The sequence below is a fragment of the Gopherus evgoodei genome, chromosome 1 (genome assembly GCF_007399415.2).
Source record: "Gopherus evgoodei ecotype Sinaloan lineage chromosome 1, rGopEvg1_v1.p, whole genome shotgun sequence".
Taxonomy (NCBI): Eukaryota; Metazoa; Chordata; order Testudines; family Testudinidae; genus Gopherus; species Gopherus evgoodei.
Genome location: NC_044322.1, coordinates 242,013,998 through 242,028,235, shown reverse-complemented (window position 1 = coordinate 242,028,235; position 14,238 = coordinate 242,013,998). Strand labels below are relative to the sequence as shown.

At 41.4% G+C, this 14,238-nt stretch overlaps 1 protein-coding gene across 6 annotated transcripts in view; it reads left to right on the top strand.

The window, feature by feature from the left end:
- Positions 1–14,238, top strand: part of ABCC9 (ATP binding cassette subfamily C member 9) — a 112,274-nt gene that overhangs the window by 77,744 nt on the left and 20,292 nt on the right. For all 6 annotated transcript variants that reach the window (XM_030541346.1, XM_030541373.1, XM_030541355.1 and 3 more), the window contains 5 exons: positions 600–748; positions 1,597–1,666; positions 3,603–3,760; positions 7,037–7,129; positions 13,434–13,536. In XM_030541346.1, coding sequence (XP_030397206.1) covers positions 600–748; positions 1,597–1,666; positions 3,603–3,760; positions 7,037–7,129; positions 13,434–13,536 — 573 coding nt within the window. The remainder of the gene's footprint in view (positions 1–599; positions 749–1,596; positions 1,667–3,602; positions 3,761–7,036; positions 7,130–13,433; positions 13,537–14,238) is intronic.

The following is a 14,238-nucleotide window of genomic DNA, read 5'->3' as shown; positions in this document are numbered from 1 at the left end:
CAGCCAGAATCCAGAGAGCAGACCCTTAGATGGTCTAAGTTATTATAGCCCCATTAGGCCATCTGAGGAGCTGCCTCTCTGATCTCCAGTGGAGCTTGAAATTAACATTGTTTTTTTTTCCTTTCTGAAGTTATCCAAACTTAATTCCTGAAAAGTTCTGTTCTACTTCAGTCTGAGTTTTGGGGATCTTTGTATTTATCCAAACTAGTTCACCTATCTAATTCACAAGCCTTGGGCCCAGTCCTGCAAAGTGCTGAACATTCTCAGCTCAAGACCTTGCAGCATACTCACCTTTAGTAGCTGCAGTGACTGGATACATTGTGCATCTTCCTGAGACAAATTAGACTCCCAAATTAATCCCCTGTCTAAAAATCTGCTGCACTCAAATATTGTGAATTGCAGGATTGGGACCATAGGTTGAAAACTCCTTTTATAATGTAAAGAAAGAAAGAAAGAATCACGCTAATTTAAAGATGCAGCACATGTTCCGTTATTATTGAAGTCTTTTGGAGTCTGACACACCAGCTGGTCGGTGCTGCTAGCTTTGAAGAACATTGCCTTGGGTATTTCCAAGGTTAATGTTTTTCTCCTTTTATTAGTCTTATCATGTAGCTGTGTTCAGCATGCTTTGTGGAGCAGGGATCGTCCTTTGCCTCATCACATCCCTGACCGTGGAGTGGATGGGCCTCACAGCAGCCAAGAACCTTCACCACAATCTCCTCAATAAGATCATCCTTGGACCAATCAGGTACAGCAAGAGTGATTTTCCTCCCGAAAGGCCAATCTACCAAAGAACACCTACTGTATAACACGGTGGCTAGTGCTGTAAAGAGCATGGCTCATTCTCCTATAGCCCTCAAGTCCTGTAGAATCTGAAAGTGCCAGCTGAGATGCTCAGGAAATTACCCTCTTTCAGGCTGGAAAACATATAATTTCAGATTCTTCCTGCTTTTCATACCCAGTGGTTTTCATCTGAAAGTAGTTTCAAGGTATAAAGTTTTCAGACAGTGTGAAATTCATCTAGAGGTTTTGGGGCCACAGAAGGTTCCCATTGTAGTGGAAATGCAGCAGTTCCAATGCACCGAGGTAGGAGTGTGGGGGACACACCACATTTCTTATGCTATAAAGAAACAGAGTCTGGATGAGCTTGATATAGCCCAGCACGGAGTGGGCGTGTGGGTTGGCCTAGGGTGTGATTGTATGCATGCATTGGCTGCAGTTCCCATATGAAGGGTGAAGAGGTAACACGCTGTCCTGTCCAGCCCATGAGTTTGAATCGTAACCCAGGACAGCAAGGTGGACTTTACAATGGATCTTTCAGGTTGAGGGAGCCAGAGGATGGATAGAGGAGTTGAGAGAAGGGAGCTGACAGTTTTTCCGGGGGCTGTGGGAGAAGAGAGCTAAAAGTTTTGGGTTAAAATAAGATTTAGATGGCATTCCAAATGCAGGGATAAGACTTAATGATAGTTTTCGTGTTTCCTAACTGGTTCTATGAGACTAGTTAGACAGTAGCCCTAAGTTCTGACTGATATTGATATTTCATCCAGAATCAGATGTTCTCTTCACATAGTCTTTTTCTTCTGTTTTGTTCAATAGATTCTTTGACACAACTCCCCTGGGGCTAATTCTAAATCGCTTCTCCGCTGATACGAATATCATTGATCAGGTGAGCACATCGGTCCATTTATTCCATAATATCTTGCCCAATTAATGCCAGTAGTTTGGAGAAGAAATACACCTTTTGTTAACAGGGAGCCATATAGGTTATCACTTTTACATACAGAACAAGATGGCGTGACAAACTCTGAACTGTAAAAGAGCTTCCAGGCAAAACAACTTTTATGGAGATTATTTTCGTTGAAGCTTACCGAGACCTAAATATATTCAGGGATACAAAGATAGAGCTACTGGAAAACTCCCCTGGCTCTTTAGAATTACAGGTTCACATGTTAAGTATACTATATTAGAAAGGAGTTGTATTTAAGTAAATTAGGAACAAAAGAAATCCTAGCAATGATGTAGGTCCATTACTAGTTGGAGCTGGTAAAATTGTTAATAATGATGCAGAAAAGGCAGAAGTGTTCAATCCGTACTTCTTTTCTGTATTTGGAAAGAAGGACTCATATCACATGAGGATGATTAACTACTTTCCAGTCCACTACTAACTAAGCAACATATACTAGGCATAAACATTTTACAATCTGCAGCCCCAAGTAACTTGCAGTCAAAAGTCCTAAAAGAGCTGGCTGAAGAGATTTCTAGTCTGATTATATTAATTTCAATAAATGTTGGAATACCAAGGGAATTCCAGAAGAATGGAATACTGCTAATTTTGTGCTAATATTCAAAAAGGGCTAGCAGTACAACTTGAGTAAATATAGGCTGGTTAGCCTGACATTAATGTTGGACTAAATAATGGAAAAACTGGTAGGAAAGTCAAGCAGTGCTTAAATTCTCAGAGATTATTTCCTGGAGTTCTCCCCCCACCCCACCCCTGATTCAGGGGTCCAGGCTTCAGCCGCAGGATGTCTAAGGTCTTTAGTCCCACAGGGGGTGGGGTGCTGTGGCTCAGGGTCCTCAGCCCCATGGTGGATAAGCAACTCAGCGTGAGCTGCCAATGTGTTTCTGTGGCAAAAACAGCTAATATGATGTTTGGATGCATAAATAGGGGAGAAGTGAGAAGTAAGCAGTGGGGAGGTGATTTTGCTTCTATGTACGGCAATGGCAAGCAACACTGTAATACTAGCAGAGAAGGGCACAAAAAGAACCAATGGTTGGAAGCTGAAGCCAGACAAATTCAAATGAGAGATTAGGCACAAGTTTTTAACAATGACGATTATTAACTGCTGGAATAATCTAACAAGGAAAGTGATGGATTCTCCATCTCTTGGTGTTTCAAATCAAGACTGGATGCCTTCTGGAAGTTATGCTTTAGCCAAACTCAAATCATTGGGCTCAATACAGGGGTAACTGGGTGAAATTTAATGGCCTGTGATATACAGAAGGTCAGACTAGACCTAACGGTCCCTTCTGGCCTTAAGCTGTATGAGTCTATGTAAAGTTATAGTGTATAATAGTGAACTAAGCACAAATTTCAACAGAAGAGTTGTTTGCAGAGCTTCCACTACTTCTGAGAACCAAGATGCTTGGATGATAGGTGATTGTGAATGCTTTATCTATAGGCATACGTACAAAGGAGAGTGATTGCAGGGCTCTCAGAGCAGGACACCATTTATGGGACAATAGGGGACTCAAGAGCACTACTAAGTTATTTGAGATCTCACAGAGAAGATTCCCTTTCATGTCTCATAATGAAGGGAAGAGACTGCCTGTTTCTCCTTGATCCTTGGAGATGCTGAGCATCGGCAAGTCCCAATGGCCCTAATTCTGACCTCCACTGAAGGCCCTGTAGACTGGCTCTGAGTTCATAGAAACAGAAAAGCTCTTGGGAATTCCTCTGGCATCAAGGGGATTCCCAGTGGTGAAGGGCCAGCAGAATGGCCATAGACCAGCCCCTGTCATCACCCCACGCATGTAAGGTATATAGTTGCCGTATTCCTGATGTCTGTCTAATACATATTTTTATCTTATTTTTGGAATAGCACATTCCCCCTACTCTGGAGTCTCTTACCCGGTCCACTTTGCTCTGCCTGTCAGCGATCGGAATGATCTCATATGCCACTCCATGGTTCCTTGTTGCTCTTGTACCGCTTGGGATAGCCTTTTATTTCATCCAGAAATACTTCAGAGTGGCTTCCAAGTAGGTATTTGCAAGCTGCCATGTACATTTCTTTTAAAACCCTTGTATTTATGGTTTATCCTGGAATATAACTGGATCTAGTCAAGAACAGAAAATAATTTCTTTGGTAAACTCCACTGACAAATTTTTCTGTTTTTTATTGAAAAGTTTGAAATTTTTCAACCTGAGATAGAGATAATTGAAAAAAGGAAAAACTTTCCACAGAAAACCTTGTCCACTTTTCAACTACATTTCATACATTTCAGAAAATGCTGACTGTCTCTAAAGATTATGCTTTTTGAGAATTTTCTAAAATTACACTTGCTTGGAGAATTGAATTGCTCAGGAGATTGTTAATAAATTGTTCAAAAAGAACAGGAGTACTTGTGGCACCTTAGAGACTAACAAATTTATTTGAGCGTAAGCTTTCACATTTAATAAAATGTGAAACTTTTTCACACTAGGGTTTTTGCTTCAATTGTAGACTACTACCCCATTTTAGGAAAACATTCTTACTCAAGAAAACACTTTAATTTTAAGCATGTGCTTCGGTATTTTTTTGAATCAGGGCGCAGGTGCTTGGTGGTTGTCTTACTCTATTTCTTAGTGGCTAGATATCTATGTCACAAAAACCATAATCACAGATTGGCTCCAGCTCTTGATGTCAGTCATAGCAAAATGGCTAATGGCTGAACAGAAATGAAGACTTAAACACGCTTCCATCCTTAGAGACGGTCACTTCAGGTCAAGATTTATGCACCTCAGTGGGGCAGTGTAGGGGGAAGTTGGAACTGTCACTGTGCTTACTGTACCTGTCCTGCTGATAATCATAGGCATTTCAGACTGAGACCTGGAACAGTCTCTTTCAATGGCAAAACACTCTTATTGACATAATTTAGAGCCAATAGCACCCGCTAAAATCAGTGGAGCAGGACCAAGCCTCAAAATTATCCACAACAAAAACTGATAAAAGCTTTGATTAATTGTAACCTATTTTCTTCAGCTTTAGGCAGCACATGAGTTTTCAAAGAGAATTATCAATATGAAAATGTTGATAGCAAATTTTTGAATCAGGATAAATTTATAATGATCTGTAATTCAAAAGCAATTTGATGAATTTCCATTACATGCTGCAGAAACGTTCTCCTTCCCCTGCCAATTTTCCAAACCAAAGTTGTAAAGGGCACTAAAATAGGTAGTGTGGAGATAGTGTTTTCTAGTGGGTAGTGCACTTGACTGGGCGACAGGAGATCTGGCTTCCATTCCTAACTCTTTCACTGACCTGCTGTGTGAGTGTGTCTCGTGTGAGTCTCTTGAGCTCTCTGTGTCCATTTTTCCCTTTGTCTGTCTTGTCTTATTTAAACTTTTCAGAGACAGGGCTGTCACTCACTGTGTTTTTATACTAGGCCCCCATAATAATTTATAATGGAACTTGGTAGCAACCTTAGCTACAGAGAGGCTACTGCTTTTCCTTTATATGCCCCAGCCTCTTTAAAGATTCCAGTAAATTCAAATGGCATTCTTAACTGAGAATCACAAGCAAATTAGTGGTAATAGTGGTTTCAAATTAATATATAACATTGTAGTATAGAAAGATATGACTCGGCCATTCCTACCTCAAAGAAATAAAGCAATGGATTAAGTGGGATGGTGCATGTCTAATTCAAAGCTCTGGTTTCTTCCCATAGTTTTATATAAGGGAGCACATGCTGGCCCAGATTTTCAATATTGAGTACACCCAATTTTCCCACATGCACTACTAGTTCCTGTGCACAAGCAGGGGAGATGTTACACGCACTATGTGCCCAAGTCTCTTGACCCATGCATATTCACTGGGCATTGCAGGTGCAGATGGTGAGCATTCGTGTAACTACACATTCTTTTTCGTGCACAGTTCTGAAACTTTGGGTCAGCAAGAGACATCTTTTATTATATATTTTGAACTCCATTTAATCCCTAGTTAGAAGATCTGTTTTCTTGTGCTTTACAATAGAAATGAGGCTGGAGGAATACTATTATATCGATAAAAGTCATTCATGTGAAACAAACTGCGAAAGAATAGCTTGAGCGTGTATTCAAACAGCACTTACCCTGGCGTCCTATCTAGGCACATGATCTCCATTAAGTTTTAGGAACACAAATATTTGTGGTATTTCCTGTAACGCTTTCACCCCTTATAATGTTTCCCACTACATTCCCCCAAAATTACTTTATATTTTCCATTATAAATTGGTCACACTGCAGCGTATTTATTATCCAAACACAGGCATCAAATTTGCCTCTCTATGGAATAACATTCAGTACCGAAGAGTAAGCTGTTGATAGATTATCTATCAAAATACACCAACACAGTAGAATTTTATTAAGGAGGGTACATATCAAATGCTTTGACCCATAGTCAAACATACATGTGCTATTCCCAATTACTACAGTGGGAGTTTTATGTCTATCTGAGGACAAAATTTGTCTCTATGTTGGAGCAAACATTCTAGTTGCAAGAAAGTGGATTTGTAGGCCTATACCCTCAAATGGATTATCTGAGTGGGTTATTACTCAATGACTGATTGAGGAAATCTGACTGACTAATAAAGAGGGCATTAATTCTATAGAAATGCTCTATACCTCCCAACTGAAATGGCAGCATCAGTGCTAGAACAAAAAGTCTATACTCTTGCATTGTTTTTCTTATTCAATATATAGCAGTAATAACAAACATTATAAGGCATTTCTGAAGAATTATTGGCCAATGGATGTGGATTCTTTCAGATAAACAGCCACATGTACTTTACCTGTGGTATTCACATCTGGCTTAATTTTAGGCTAGGCTAAAGGCTTCATGGCTCAGGTTCAATGATGAATCAGACTTAGGGCAAGAGTTTGGATTCAGATTCAACAGCATCTGAATCTCACAAACTTCTCTCATGAGAATTCCATGAATCTCCAAGATTTCTACCATCTTGAACGATGGAACTATCGTGACACTTGCCATTCCAGTGAAATTTTGGCTGAAACAAGATAGGACTGGAAAACAGATCCCTTCCAGGTTTGGATTTGACCTCAAGTCAGAATAGTAAAGATGGCTTCAATTCAGGATTTCTTCAAAATTCTAACAGATGTGAGATTGCTGTGCTAGCTCTCCTTTAATATAAATATATTGTTGTATAGTCCTGATAAAAATGTGTACTGTAAAAAACTACAGTAAAATATCCATTAAAAATGTTTGCATTTCATTTGCTTCTTGGTCCTGACCTGTTCTTGCTTCTTATACACCTCTTGTTTTGTTTCTCTTGATCACAGGGACCTTCAGGAGCTTGATGACAGCACCCAACTACCTTTACTCTGTCATTTCTCAGAAACAGCTGAAGGCCTCACCACCATCAGAGCATTTAGGTTTGTAAACATGCGTTTACTCTTCAGTGCCTAATCCTTCAGAGCAGTGCACAAGTCTTGCAAATAAATCAGGATGTTTGGTTTTTAAATGAGCAGCCCATCTTGGTTTATTTGGCATCTTATAAAACCACCAGGCCTACACAAACCCAAATACCCTGGCCCCGCCCCCTTCCCCAAGGCCCCGCCCCACCAGACCCTTCTCCGAGGCCCTGCCCCACTCATTCCATCCCCCCTCCCTCTGTAGCTCACTTTCCCCCACCCTCACTCACTTTCACTGGGGTGTGGCAAGGGGTTGGGGTGTGGGAGGGGGTGCAGGCTCTGGGCTAGGGCCGAGGATTCAGAGTGTGGGAGGGGGCTCCAGGCTGAGCTTGGAGCAGGAGGTTGGGGTGCAGGAGCAGATGCAGGGTGCAAGCTCTGGAAGTGAGTTTCAGTGCAGGAGGGAGCTCAGGGCCGGGGCAGGGGGCTGGGGTGCAGGAGGGGGTGAGGGGTGTATGTTCTGGCTGGGTGTTGCTTACCTCAGGCGGCTTCCAGTCACCAGTGCAATGGGACTAAGGCTAAAGCAGGCGCCCTACCTGCCCTGGCCCCATGCTGGTCCCGTCCAGCACATCCCTGCAGCCCCTTTGGGGAACAGGGGGATCCATGCGCTGCCCCTGACTGCAGGCACTGCAGCTCCCATTGGCCACAAGTCCCAGCCCCCAGGGGCTGCAGGGATGTCCTATCTGCTTCTGGGATCAGCGTGGAGCCAGAGCAATCAGAGAGCCTGCCTTAGCCCCACTGCACCACTGGACTTTTAGCACCTAAAATATCCTGCTTTGGCATCAGTAGCCTCCGAGAGATAGAGCCCAATTCCAGGAGACTCCCAGTGAAACCAGGAGGATTGGCAACACCACAGGCCTAACATGATAAGTGAGGAGCAAGCTGAGCTCTACTGTTAATTCAGTGTTGATCTTGGACAAGTCATTTGTCTTTGCTGTGCCATAATTAAATCATCTTGCAAAAGGAGGACTGAGCATTTGTATTATTTTATTTGTTTATTTTTATTCACACAGCTAATGAAATGGCACTATCCATGGCTCTCGGTGCCCTGGACAGATTTTTAAAAACACCATCTAATTTGCAGTATCAGTCCTTGTGCAACTTCTGTGAAATTAGGAATGACAGCTTTTTCAGTGTGTGGCACTTAAAGTTTCAGAGGTTTTGTTTAAACAAAAAATCATGTATAGCCAAGATTTCAGTGGAATGCTCACCATTTGGGGCCTGATCCTGCATTATATGTACAGCCAGAACTCCCATTGCAGGATCATGCCCTTTAAGGAATGAGCTATCCATTTAGATACTTACAGGCTTCTTTACACAGGGACACTCAGGAAAATTAATCTGAATTAACAAAAGAAGTGAATTTAAAGAGGATTAGTTAAACTTAAATAAAACTTTGTGTGGACACACTTACTCAGAATTAAAGTGGCCTTAATTCAATTTAGCTTAATTCACTTTGAAATTGAATTAAACTAAAAATGTTGAAAATTAATTTTTCTGAGTGTCCCTGTGTAGACAAGCCCTTAGGTATTTATGTCATTCCCATTATCTGAGTGCCTCACGCTCTTTAATGTATTAAACACCCTGCAAGGTAGGGAAGCATTATTATACCCATTTTACAGATGGGGAATAGAGACAGAGAGAGACAAGATGTCTTGTAAGGAAGTATGTAGTAGTGCAGGGGACTGAAGCCAAGTCTTCTAAGTCCTAGACTAGTATCCTATCCACTGGACCATCACTCCTCTCGGATAATTTTATGGGTTTGTAGACCTTCTTGGCAGGAAGTCTTACATTTATGATAGTTATTTCTTTGCATACTGTCTCTGCAATTAGATTTACTTCAAATGTGCTCCAGAAATGAGTCATATCATAAGAGAACAAACAGCAGATGTTAAATCATAAAAGAAAGGATGGGTCACTGGAGGATCAAGAACGTGCGTGAAAGCAGAAAAGGTCACTGCTGGACTGGATAATGAAACGATTATTAAATTACTATATGAGATTAAGCCACAGAATCAAAAAAGATACAGCCACTTTGAGGAGCTGAATGATATTAGCAGTTATTCCTATGCACAAGACATTGACAGAAACTGCCACTGGTCTTATCAATGGAAAATAGAAAAATGTCGTCATTTTGTTTGAAACGTGACCTCTTTTCTTTTTAAGGTAGATAAATGTAATATATACACAAGAGGTACAGAAAACGAGTGACTATGTAACCTCATTTCAAGAGGACTCTTCAGACTTCCCAAGGCATATATATGTTTTCCAATTTCCATTAAACATGCTTGGCTAAATTCTACTCTGAAACGCCCTAGTGTAAATCCAGAGTGGCCCCATCATAATCCTAACTTGATTACCACCGAATACTAAAATTAGTGTAATTTGTACTCATTTTGCACAGCCATGGAATTCCAAATTAATGTCAATTGCACTATGTTGCTACTTAAACATGCTTTTTGACCAAATTAGACCCAATATGGAACCTAGACCAGTGGTTCTTAACAAGAGGGTCCCATAGTCCTGGCAGTATGTAGAGGTCTTCCAGGGGGTACATCAACTTATCTAGATATTTGCCTAGTTTTACAGCAGGCTACATAAAATGCAGTAGTGAAGTCAGTACAAACTAAAATTTCATCTACATAATGACTTGTTTATACCACTCTAAATACCATACACTGAAATGTAAGTACAATATTCATAGTCCAATTGATTTATTTTATAATTATATGGTAAAAAGAGAAAGTCAGCATTTTTCAGTAAAAGTGTGCTGTGACACTTTTGTATTTTTAAGTCCGATTTTGTAAACAAGTAATTTTTAAGTGCAGTGAAACTTGGGGATACGCCAGACAAATCAGACTCCTGAAAGGGGTAAAGCAGTCTGCAAAAGTTGAGAGCTACTGACTCAGACCACCTTTTCCATCACTGCTGAATTTGGTCCAGATACTTTCATTGTAGTTAAGATTCTTTAGGCAGAATTTGGCCCAGTATATCTGTTTCCGTCAAGTAAGGTGATAAGCTAAGGAGAGCTCCATCCAAAATACTGACTTGGGTAGGTGGGATTCAGAATACCATGATATCCAACCTACGTGAACATGAGAACGGCCATACTGGATCAGACCAATGGTCCATCTAGCCCAGTATCCTGGCTTCTGACAATGATTGGTGCCAGATGTTTCAGAAGGAGTGAACAGAACAGGGCAGTTTATTGAGTGATCCACCCTTTGTCATCTGGTTGCAACTTGCAGCAGTCAGAGATATAGGGATACACAGAACATGGGATTGTGTCCCTGGCCATCTTGACTAAGGCTATGTCTATGCTGCACTTTCGTTGGTAAAACTTTTGTCGCTTGGGGGTCTGAAAAAACACACCCCAGATGGACAAAAAAATTACCAATGACAAGCAATGGTGTGGACAAGCGATGGTGTGCACAAGCAACAATGTGGACTGCGCTTTCCCGCTGACAAAGCTATCGCCCTTTGTTGGGGGTGGTTTTATTTTGTCAGCAGGAGCTTGTCGGCACGAGATGACGGACTTATCCTCATCTTTTAACCAGTTATATTTCACAACATCCCCTGGCAATAAGTTCCACTGGTTGACTCTACATTGTGTGAAGAAGTACTTCTTTATGTTTGTTTTACAACTGCTGTCTATAAATTCCATTGGGTGACCATTGGTTTGTGTGTTATGTGAAGAGGTAAATAACACTTCCTTATTCACTTTCTCCACATCTTTTATCAACCTCTATCATGTCTCCCTTCAGCCTCCTGTCCAGACTGAACAGCCCCAATCTTTGTAATAATATCTCCTCATATGGAAGCTGTTCCATACCCCTAATCATTTTTTGCCCCTTTTTGTACTTTTTTCCAATTCTAATATATCTTTATTTGAGATGGGATGACCAGAACCGCACTCAGTATTCAAGGTGTGGGCATACCATGGGTTTATATAGTAACATTATATTTTCTATCTTATTATCTATCCCTTTCCTAATGGTTCCTGACATTCTGTTAGCTTTTTTTGACTGCCGCTCTGCATTGAGCAGATACGTTTCCCTTGAGTTAAGCCCACCCCATCATCAACAGAGCTTAAAGGGATTAGAGATCAAAGGATAGCAGGCCAGGGCCTCCTTAGAAAGCTCTCAGCCTTGCCTAGCAGACCACTAGGTTTACATAGCCCCCAACCAGACCACACTATAAACTTCAAGTGAGCAGGCACACGGCAAGCAAGCAAGCACACAGCCAGTGAGAGACCAGTGATTTGCTAACCACCACAGTAAATGGGGGGTGTTTTCTCACTCTATTCCATCATTCAGTGAAGGTTCTTGCTCCCGTGACAGTGGATTGGGAGAAAAATGGGGAGGGATGCTACAGGACTGGCAAAAGTCTTGTTGCTTTGGCAGCAGAAGAGATGTTAGGTAGTGCGACCAAAGCCCTACGTTCAAAATGAAGTGCTAAGTTTTATCCATCCGGATGACCTGCTAACACAGTAGATCGAAATTTAGACCTATTGTTGCAATATGCTGAGTGCCTTCTGAGTACAGTACCCTCGCCTCATGTTATCTTCAATGGAGGGTAAGTGTGCTTAGTGTCTTTCAAGAGGAGTTCAGCACCTCGCAGAATCAGTCCTTTTATTTTAAAAAACCAAAAGTAGGCTGGGGATGGCAGGGAGCAAGGGGCAGCCCTTGAGAAGCTGGAAGCATCAGGTTGGAAGGATCACATCTGGTCACTTGAATTTTCCACAGCCCCTGGTGAGAATCAAAGCCATTCCATTTCATTCATCTGTTTCTCCCTGTCAAACCAGCCTTCCATTTCCAGCGTCTTGGGGCTTTCTCAGCAAGCTAATGTTTACCTATTACTCCATTAGTCACCCCCTACTTTCTGAGTTCATTATGTACCGGGATGAAATAATGAACTCCTTCAAGTAGTTTACCACAAAGCACCGCAGTTAAATTAGATTGAGATTTCAGTGACCTTTCCTGTTTGTCGTCTGACAGGATAAAAGTCTAGGAATGTTCAGAAGATGAGTTGAATTTGGATGAAAATACACAGATTGAGTGTGTCAGAGTTTCCATTAGGAAAATGGGGGTTGCTGCCAAATAGAAAGACACTAGCAGAATATTCACTGTATTTTCACCCCTCCCACTCACTGCTATGACAGAAAGTTCTTTGCCTACCACAGTTACAAAATATGAAATATAACCAAGAAAAAAACTGGGACAACTGGGAAACAGCAAAGATGGCCTTCAATCATCAGTGTTATGATCTTCTCACTGCAAGGTCCTGAACTTTTAAATGCCAATTATTTTGAAAATGGAGGGATTGCAGTGGTAAAACAGTTTATGAGCTGTAGAGTGAAATTTGGCTATTTCTTTAAGTGATAGTGCTTAGGACTTGAATAAGTAGTATGTGAAGCAAGAAATGGCTGCCAGGTTGGGCAAGCACCAAAGGCCAGATGAGCTGTGGTAAATCACAATAAATCCCTTGAATTCAGTGGAACTAGACCAATTTACACCAAGTGGGGACATGCCCCCAAAGAGTAATTGTGAGGCTTACATAATCTACCTGTCTTTTATTGAGTATTTTACTGATTTCTAAATACCATTGCTATTACAGAGGAGGGAAAATCAATTGGAAGCTGAAACATCCCATTCGCTTTTGTAATTTAGAAATGATTTATTATTCAGTTTTTCGGACATTTTGTGGCTTTCTGAGGAAATGGCTGAGGTAAAGGGTTGAATGGCGGTGGTGTGTCAATCGGCCTAATACATGAAAGGCACTGGTTGTGTTGAAGGATTCATGCAGTTGGCTTCTCAGTCAGATTTTGGCTGAAATGTGAAATCTCTGCTCCACCCTTGCTCCAGGGTGTAGTAATTCGCTGTTGGGTTATCTCAGTTGATTAGCATTTTGGGAGGAAGAGGGAAGCCAAGGCTCTGCCTATTCCCTTCCCCATCCACCTGATTTTGTGGACAGTTGTGGGTAAATAATGCCTGCTTACTGCTGCACATCCGGTCTGATTAACCAGTGCAGGGATGTACAAGGGGTTCTTACTATGCTTTATGGACATGCACTCTGACCCACAACCCACCCAGTGACACCATTTGTAGAACAAGGTACTGCCTAGTGTGAGTAAGGTGTGCTTCTGAGGGGAGAATTTTGTCCTAAGTTTGGTAAAAGACATAACAAGTTCAGGAAGCTGTTGGGTTTTTTAGAACAATTGAACGTTTTGTGCATGTGTGTTATAATGTAACCACTTTGCTGTTTGCAGGCATGAAGCCAGGTTTAAACAACATATGCTGGAACTGACGGACACAAACAACATTGCCTACTTGTTTCTGTCAGCTGCCAACAGATGGCTGGAGGTCAGGACGGTATGTACAGTTTAGTCCCTGCTATGGTTTTGAAAGCAAACAGAGACTTTGCCTGATGCACAAGGCGAGATAATAGTTGAAATTAATCTCACAATGAGATATAACAGTTTTGTGTACAGTGATCCTTAAAATAGCTCAGAGTTGTTTATATTATAGCAACAAGGGTTTTGTTTTTTTTTTCGGCTTTCTTGGCTTGAGGTAAGAAAATACAAGGCTCCTTCATACTTCAGTGTTGGGATCTTGATTGTTCTGAAAAGAGTGAAACAGAAAATCTCTACATAATTTTGAAATAAGACTATCTGTTCACAGAAATAAGTTCTACTACTGTGCAACATCTGAAGCCCTGTCCAAGTGGAAACTGTTTTCAAAGGGGCTTTGGTAGTTTTGCCAACTTTGCAAAAATTCTGTTTTTGGTTTTTATGCCACCTTTCATCTCTCAGGACCCCAAAGCACTTCCCAAATGATGGGCCAAGGCCTGAGGACCTCACTCATAGCCTGATTCTGCCAGGATACCCTTCAAAGTCCATAGAGCCATTTGTGGAGTAAAATACCGTTTGACTTGAGTAAAGATGGCAGAAGTGGGCCATGAGTAAGGGCCCAGTTCTGAGGTTCAGTAAGAGCTGGGGATTTGGCAGCAATAAGCCCCCAAACACAGGGTCAGATGCTTGGCCCGGATGTAAGTTCTCAGTGACTGGGGACATA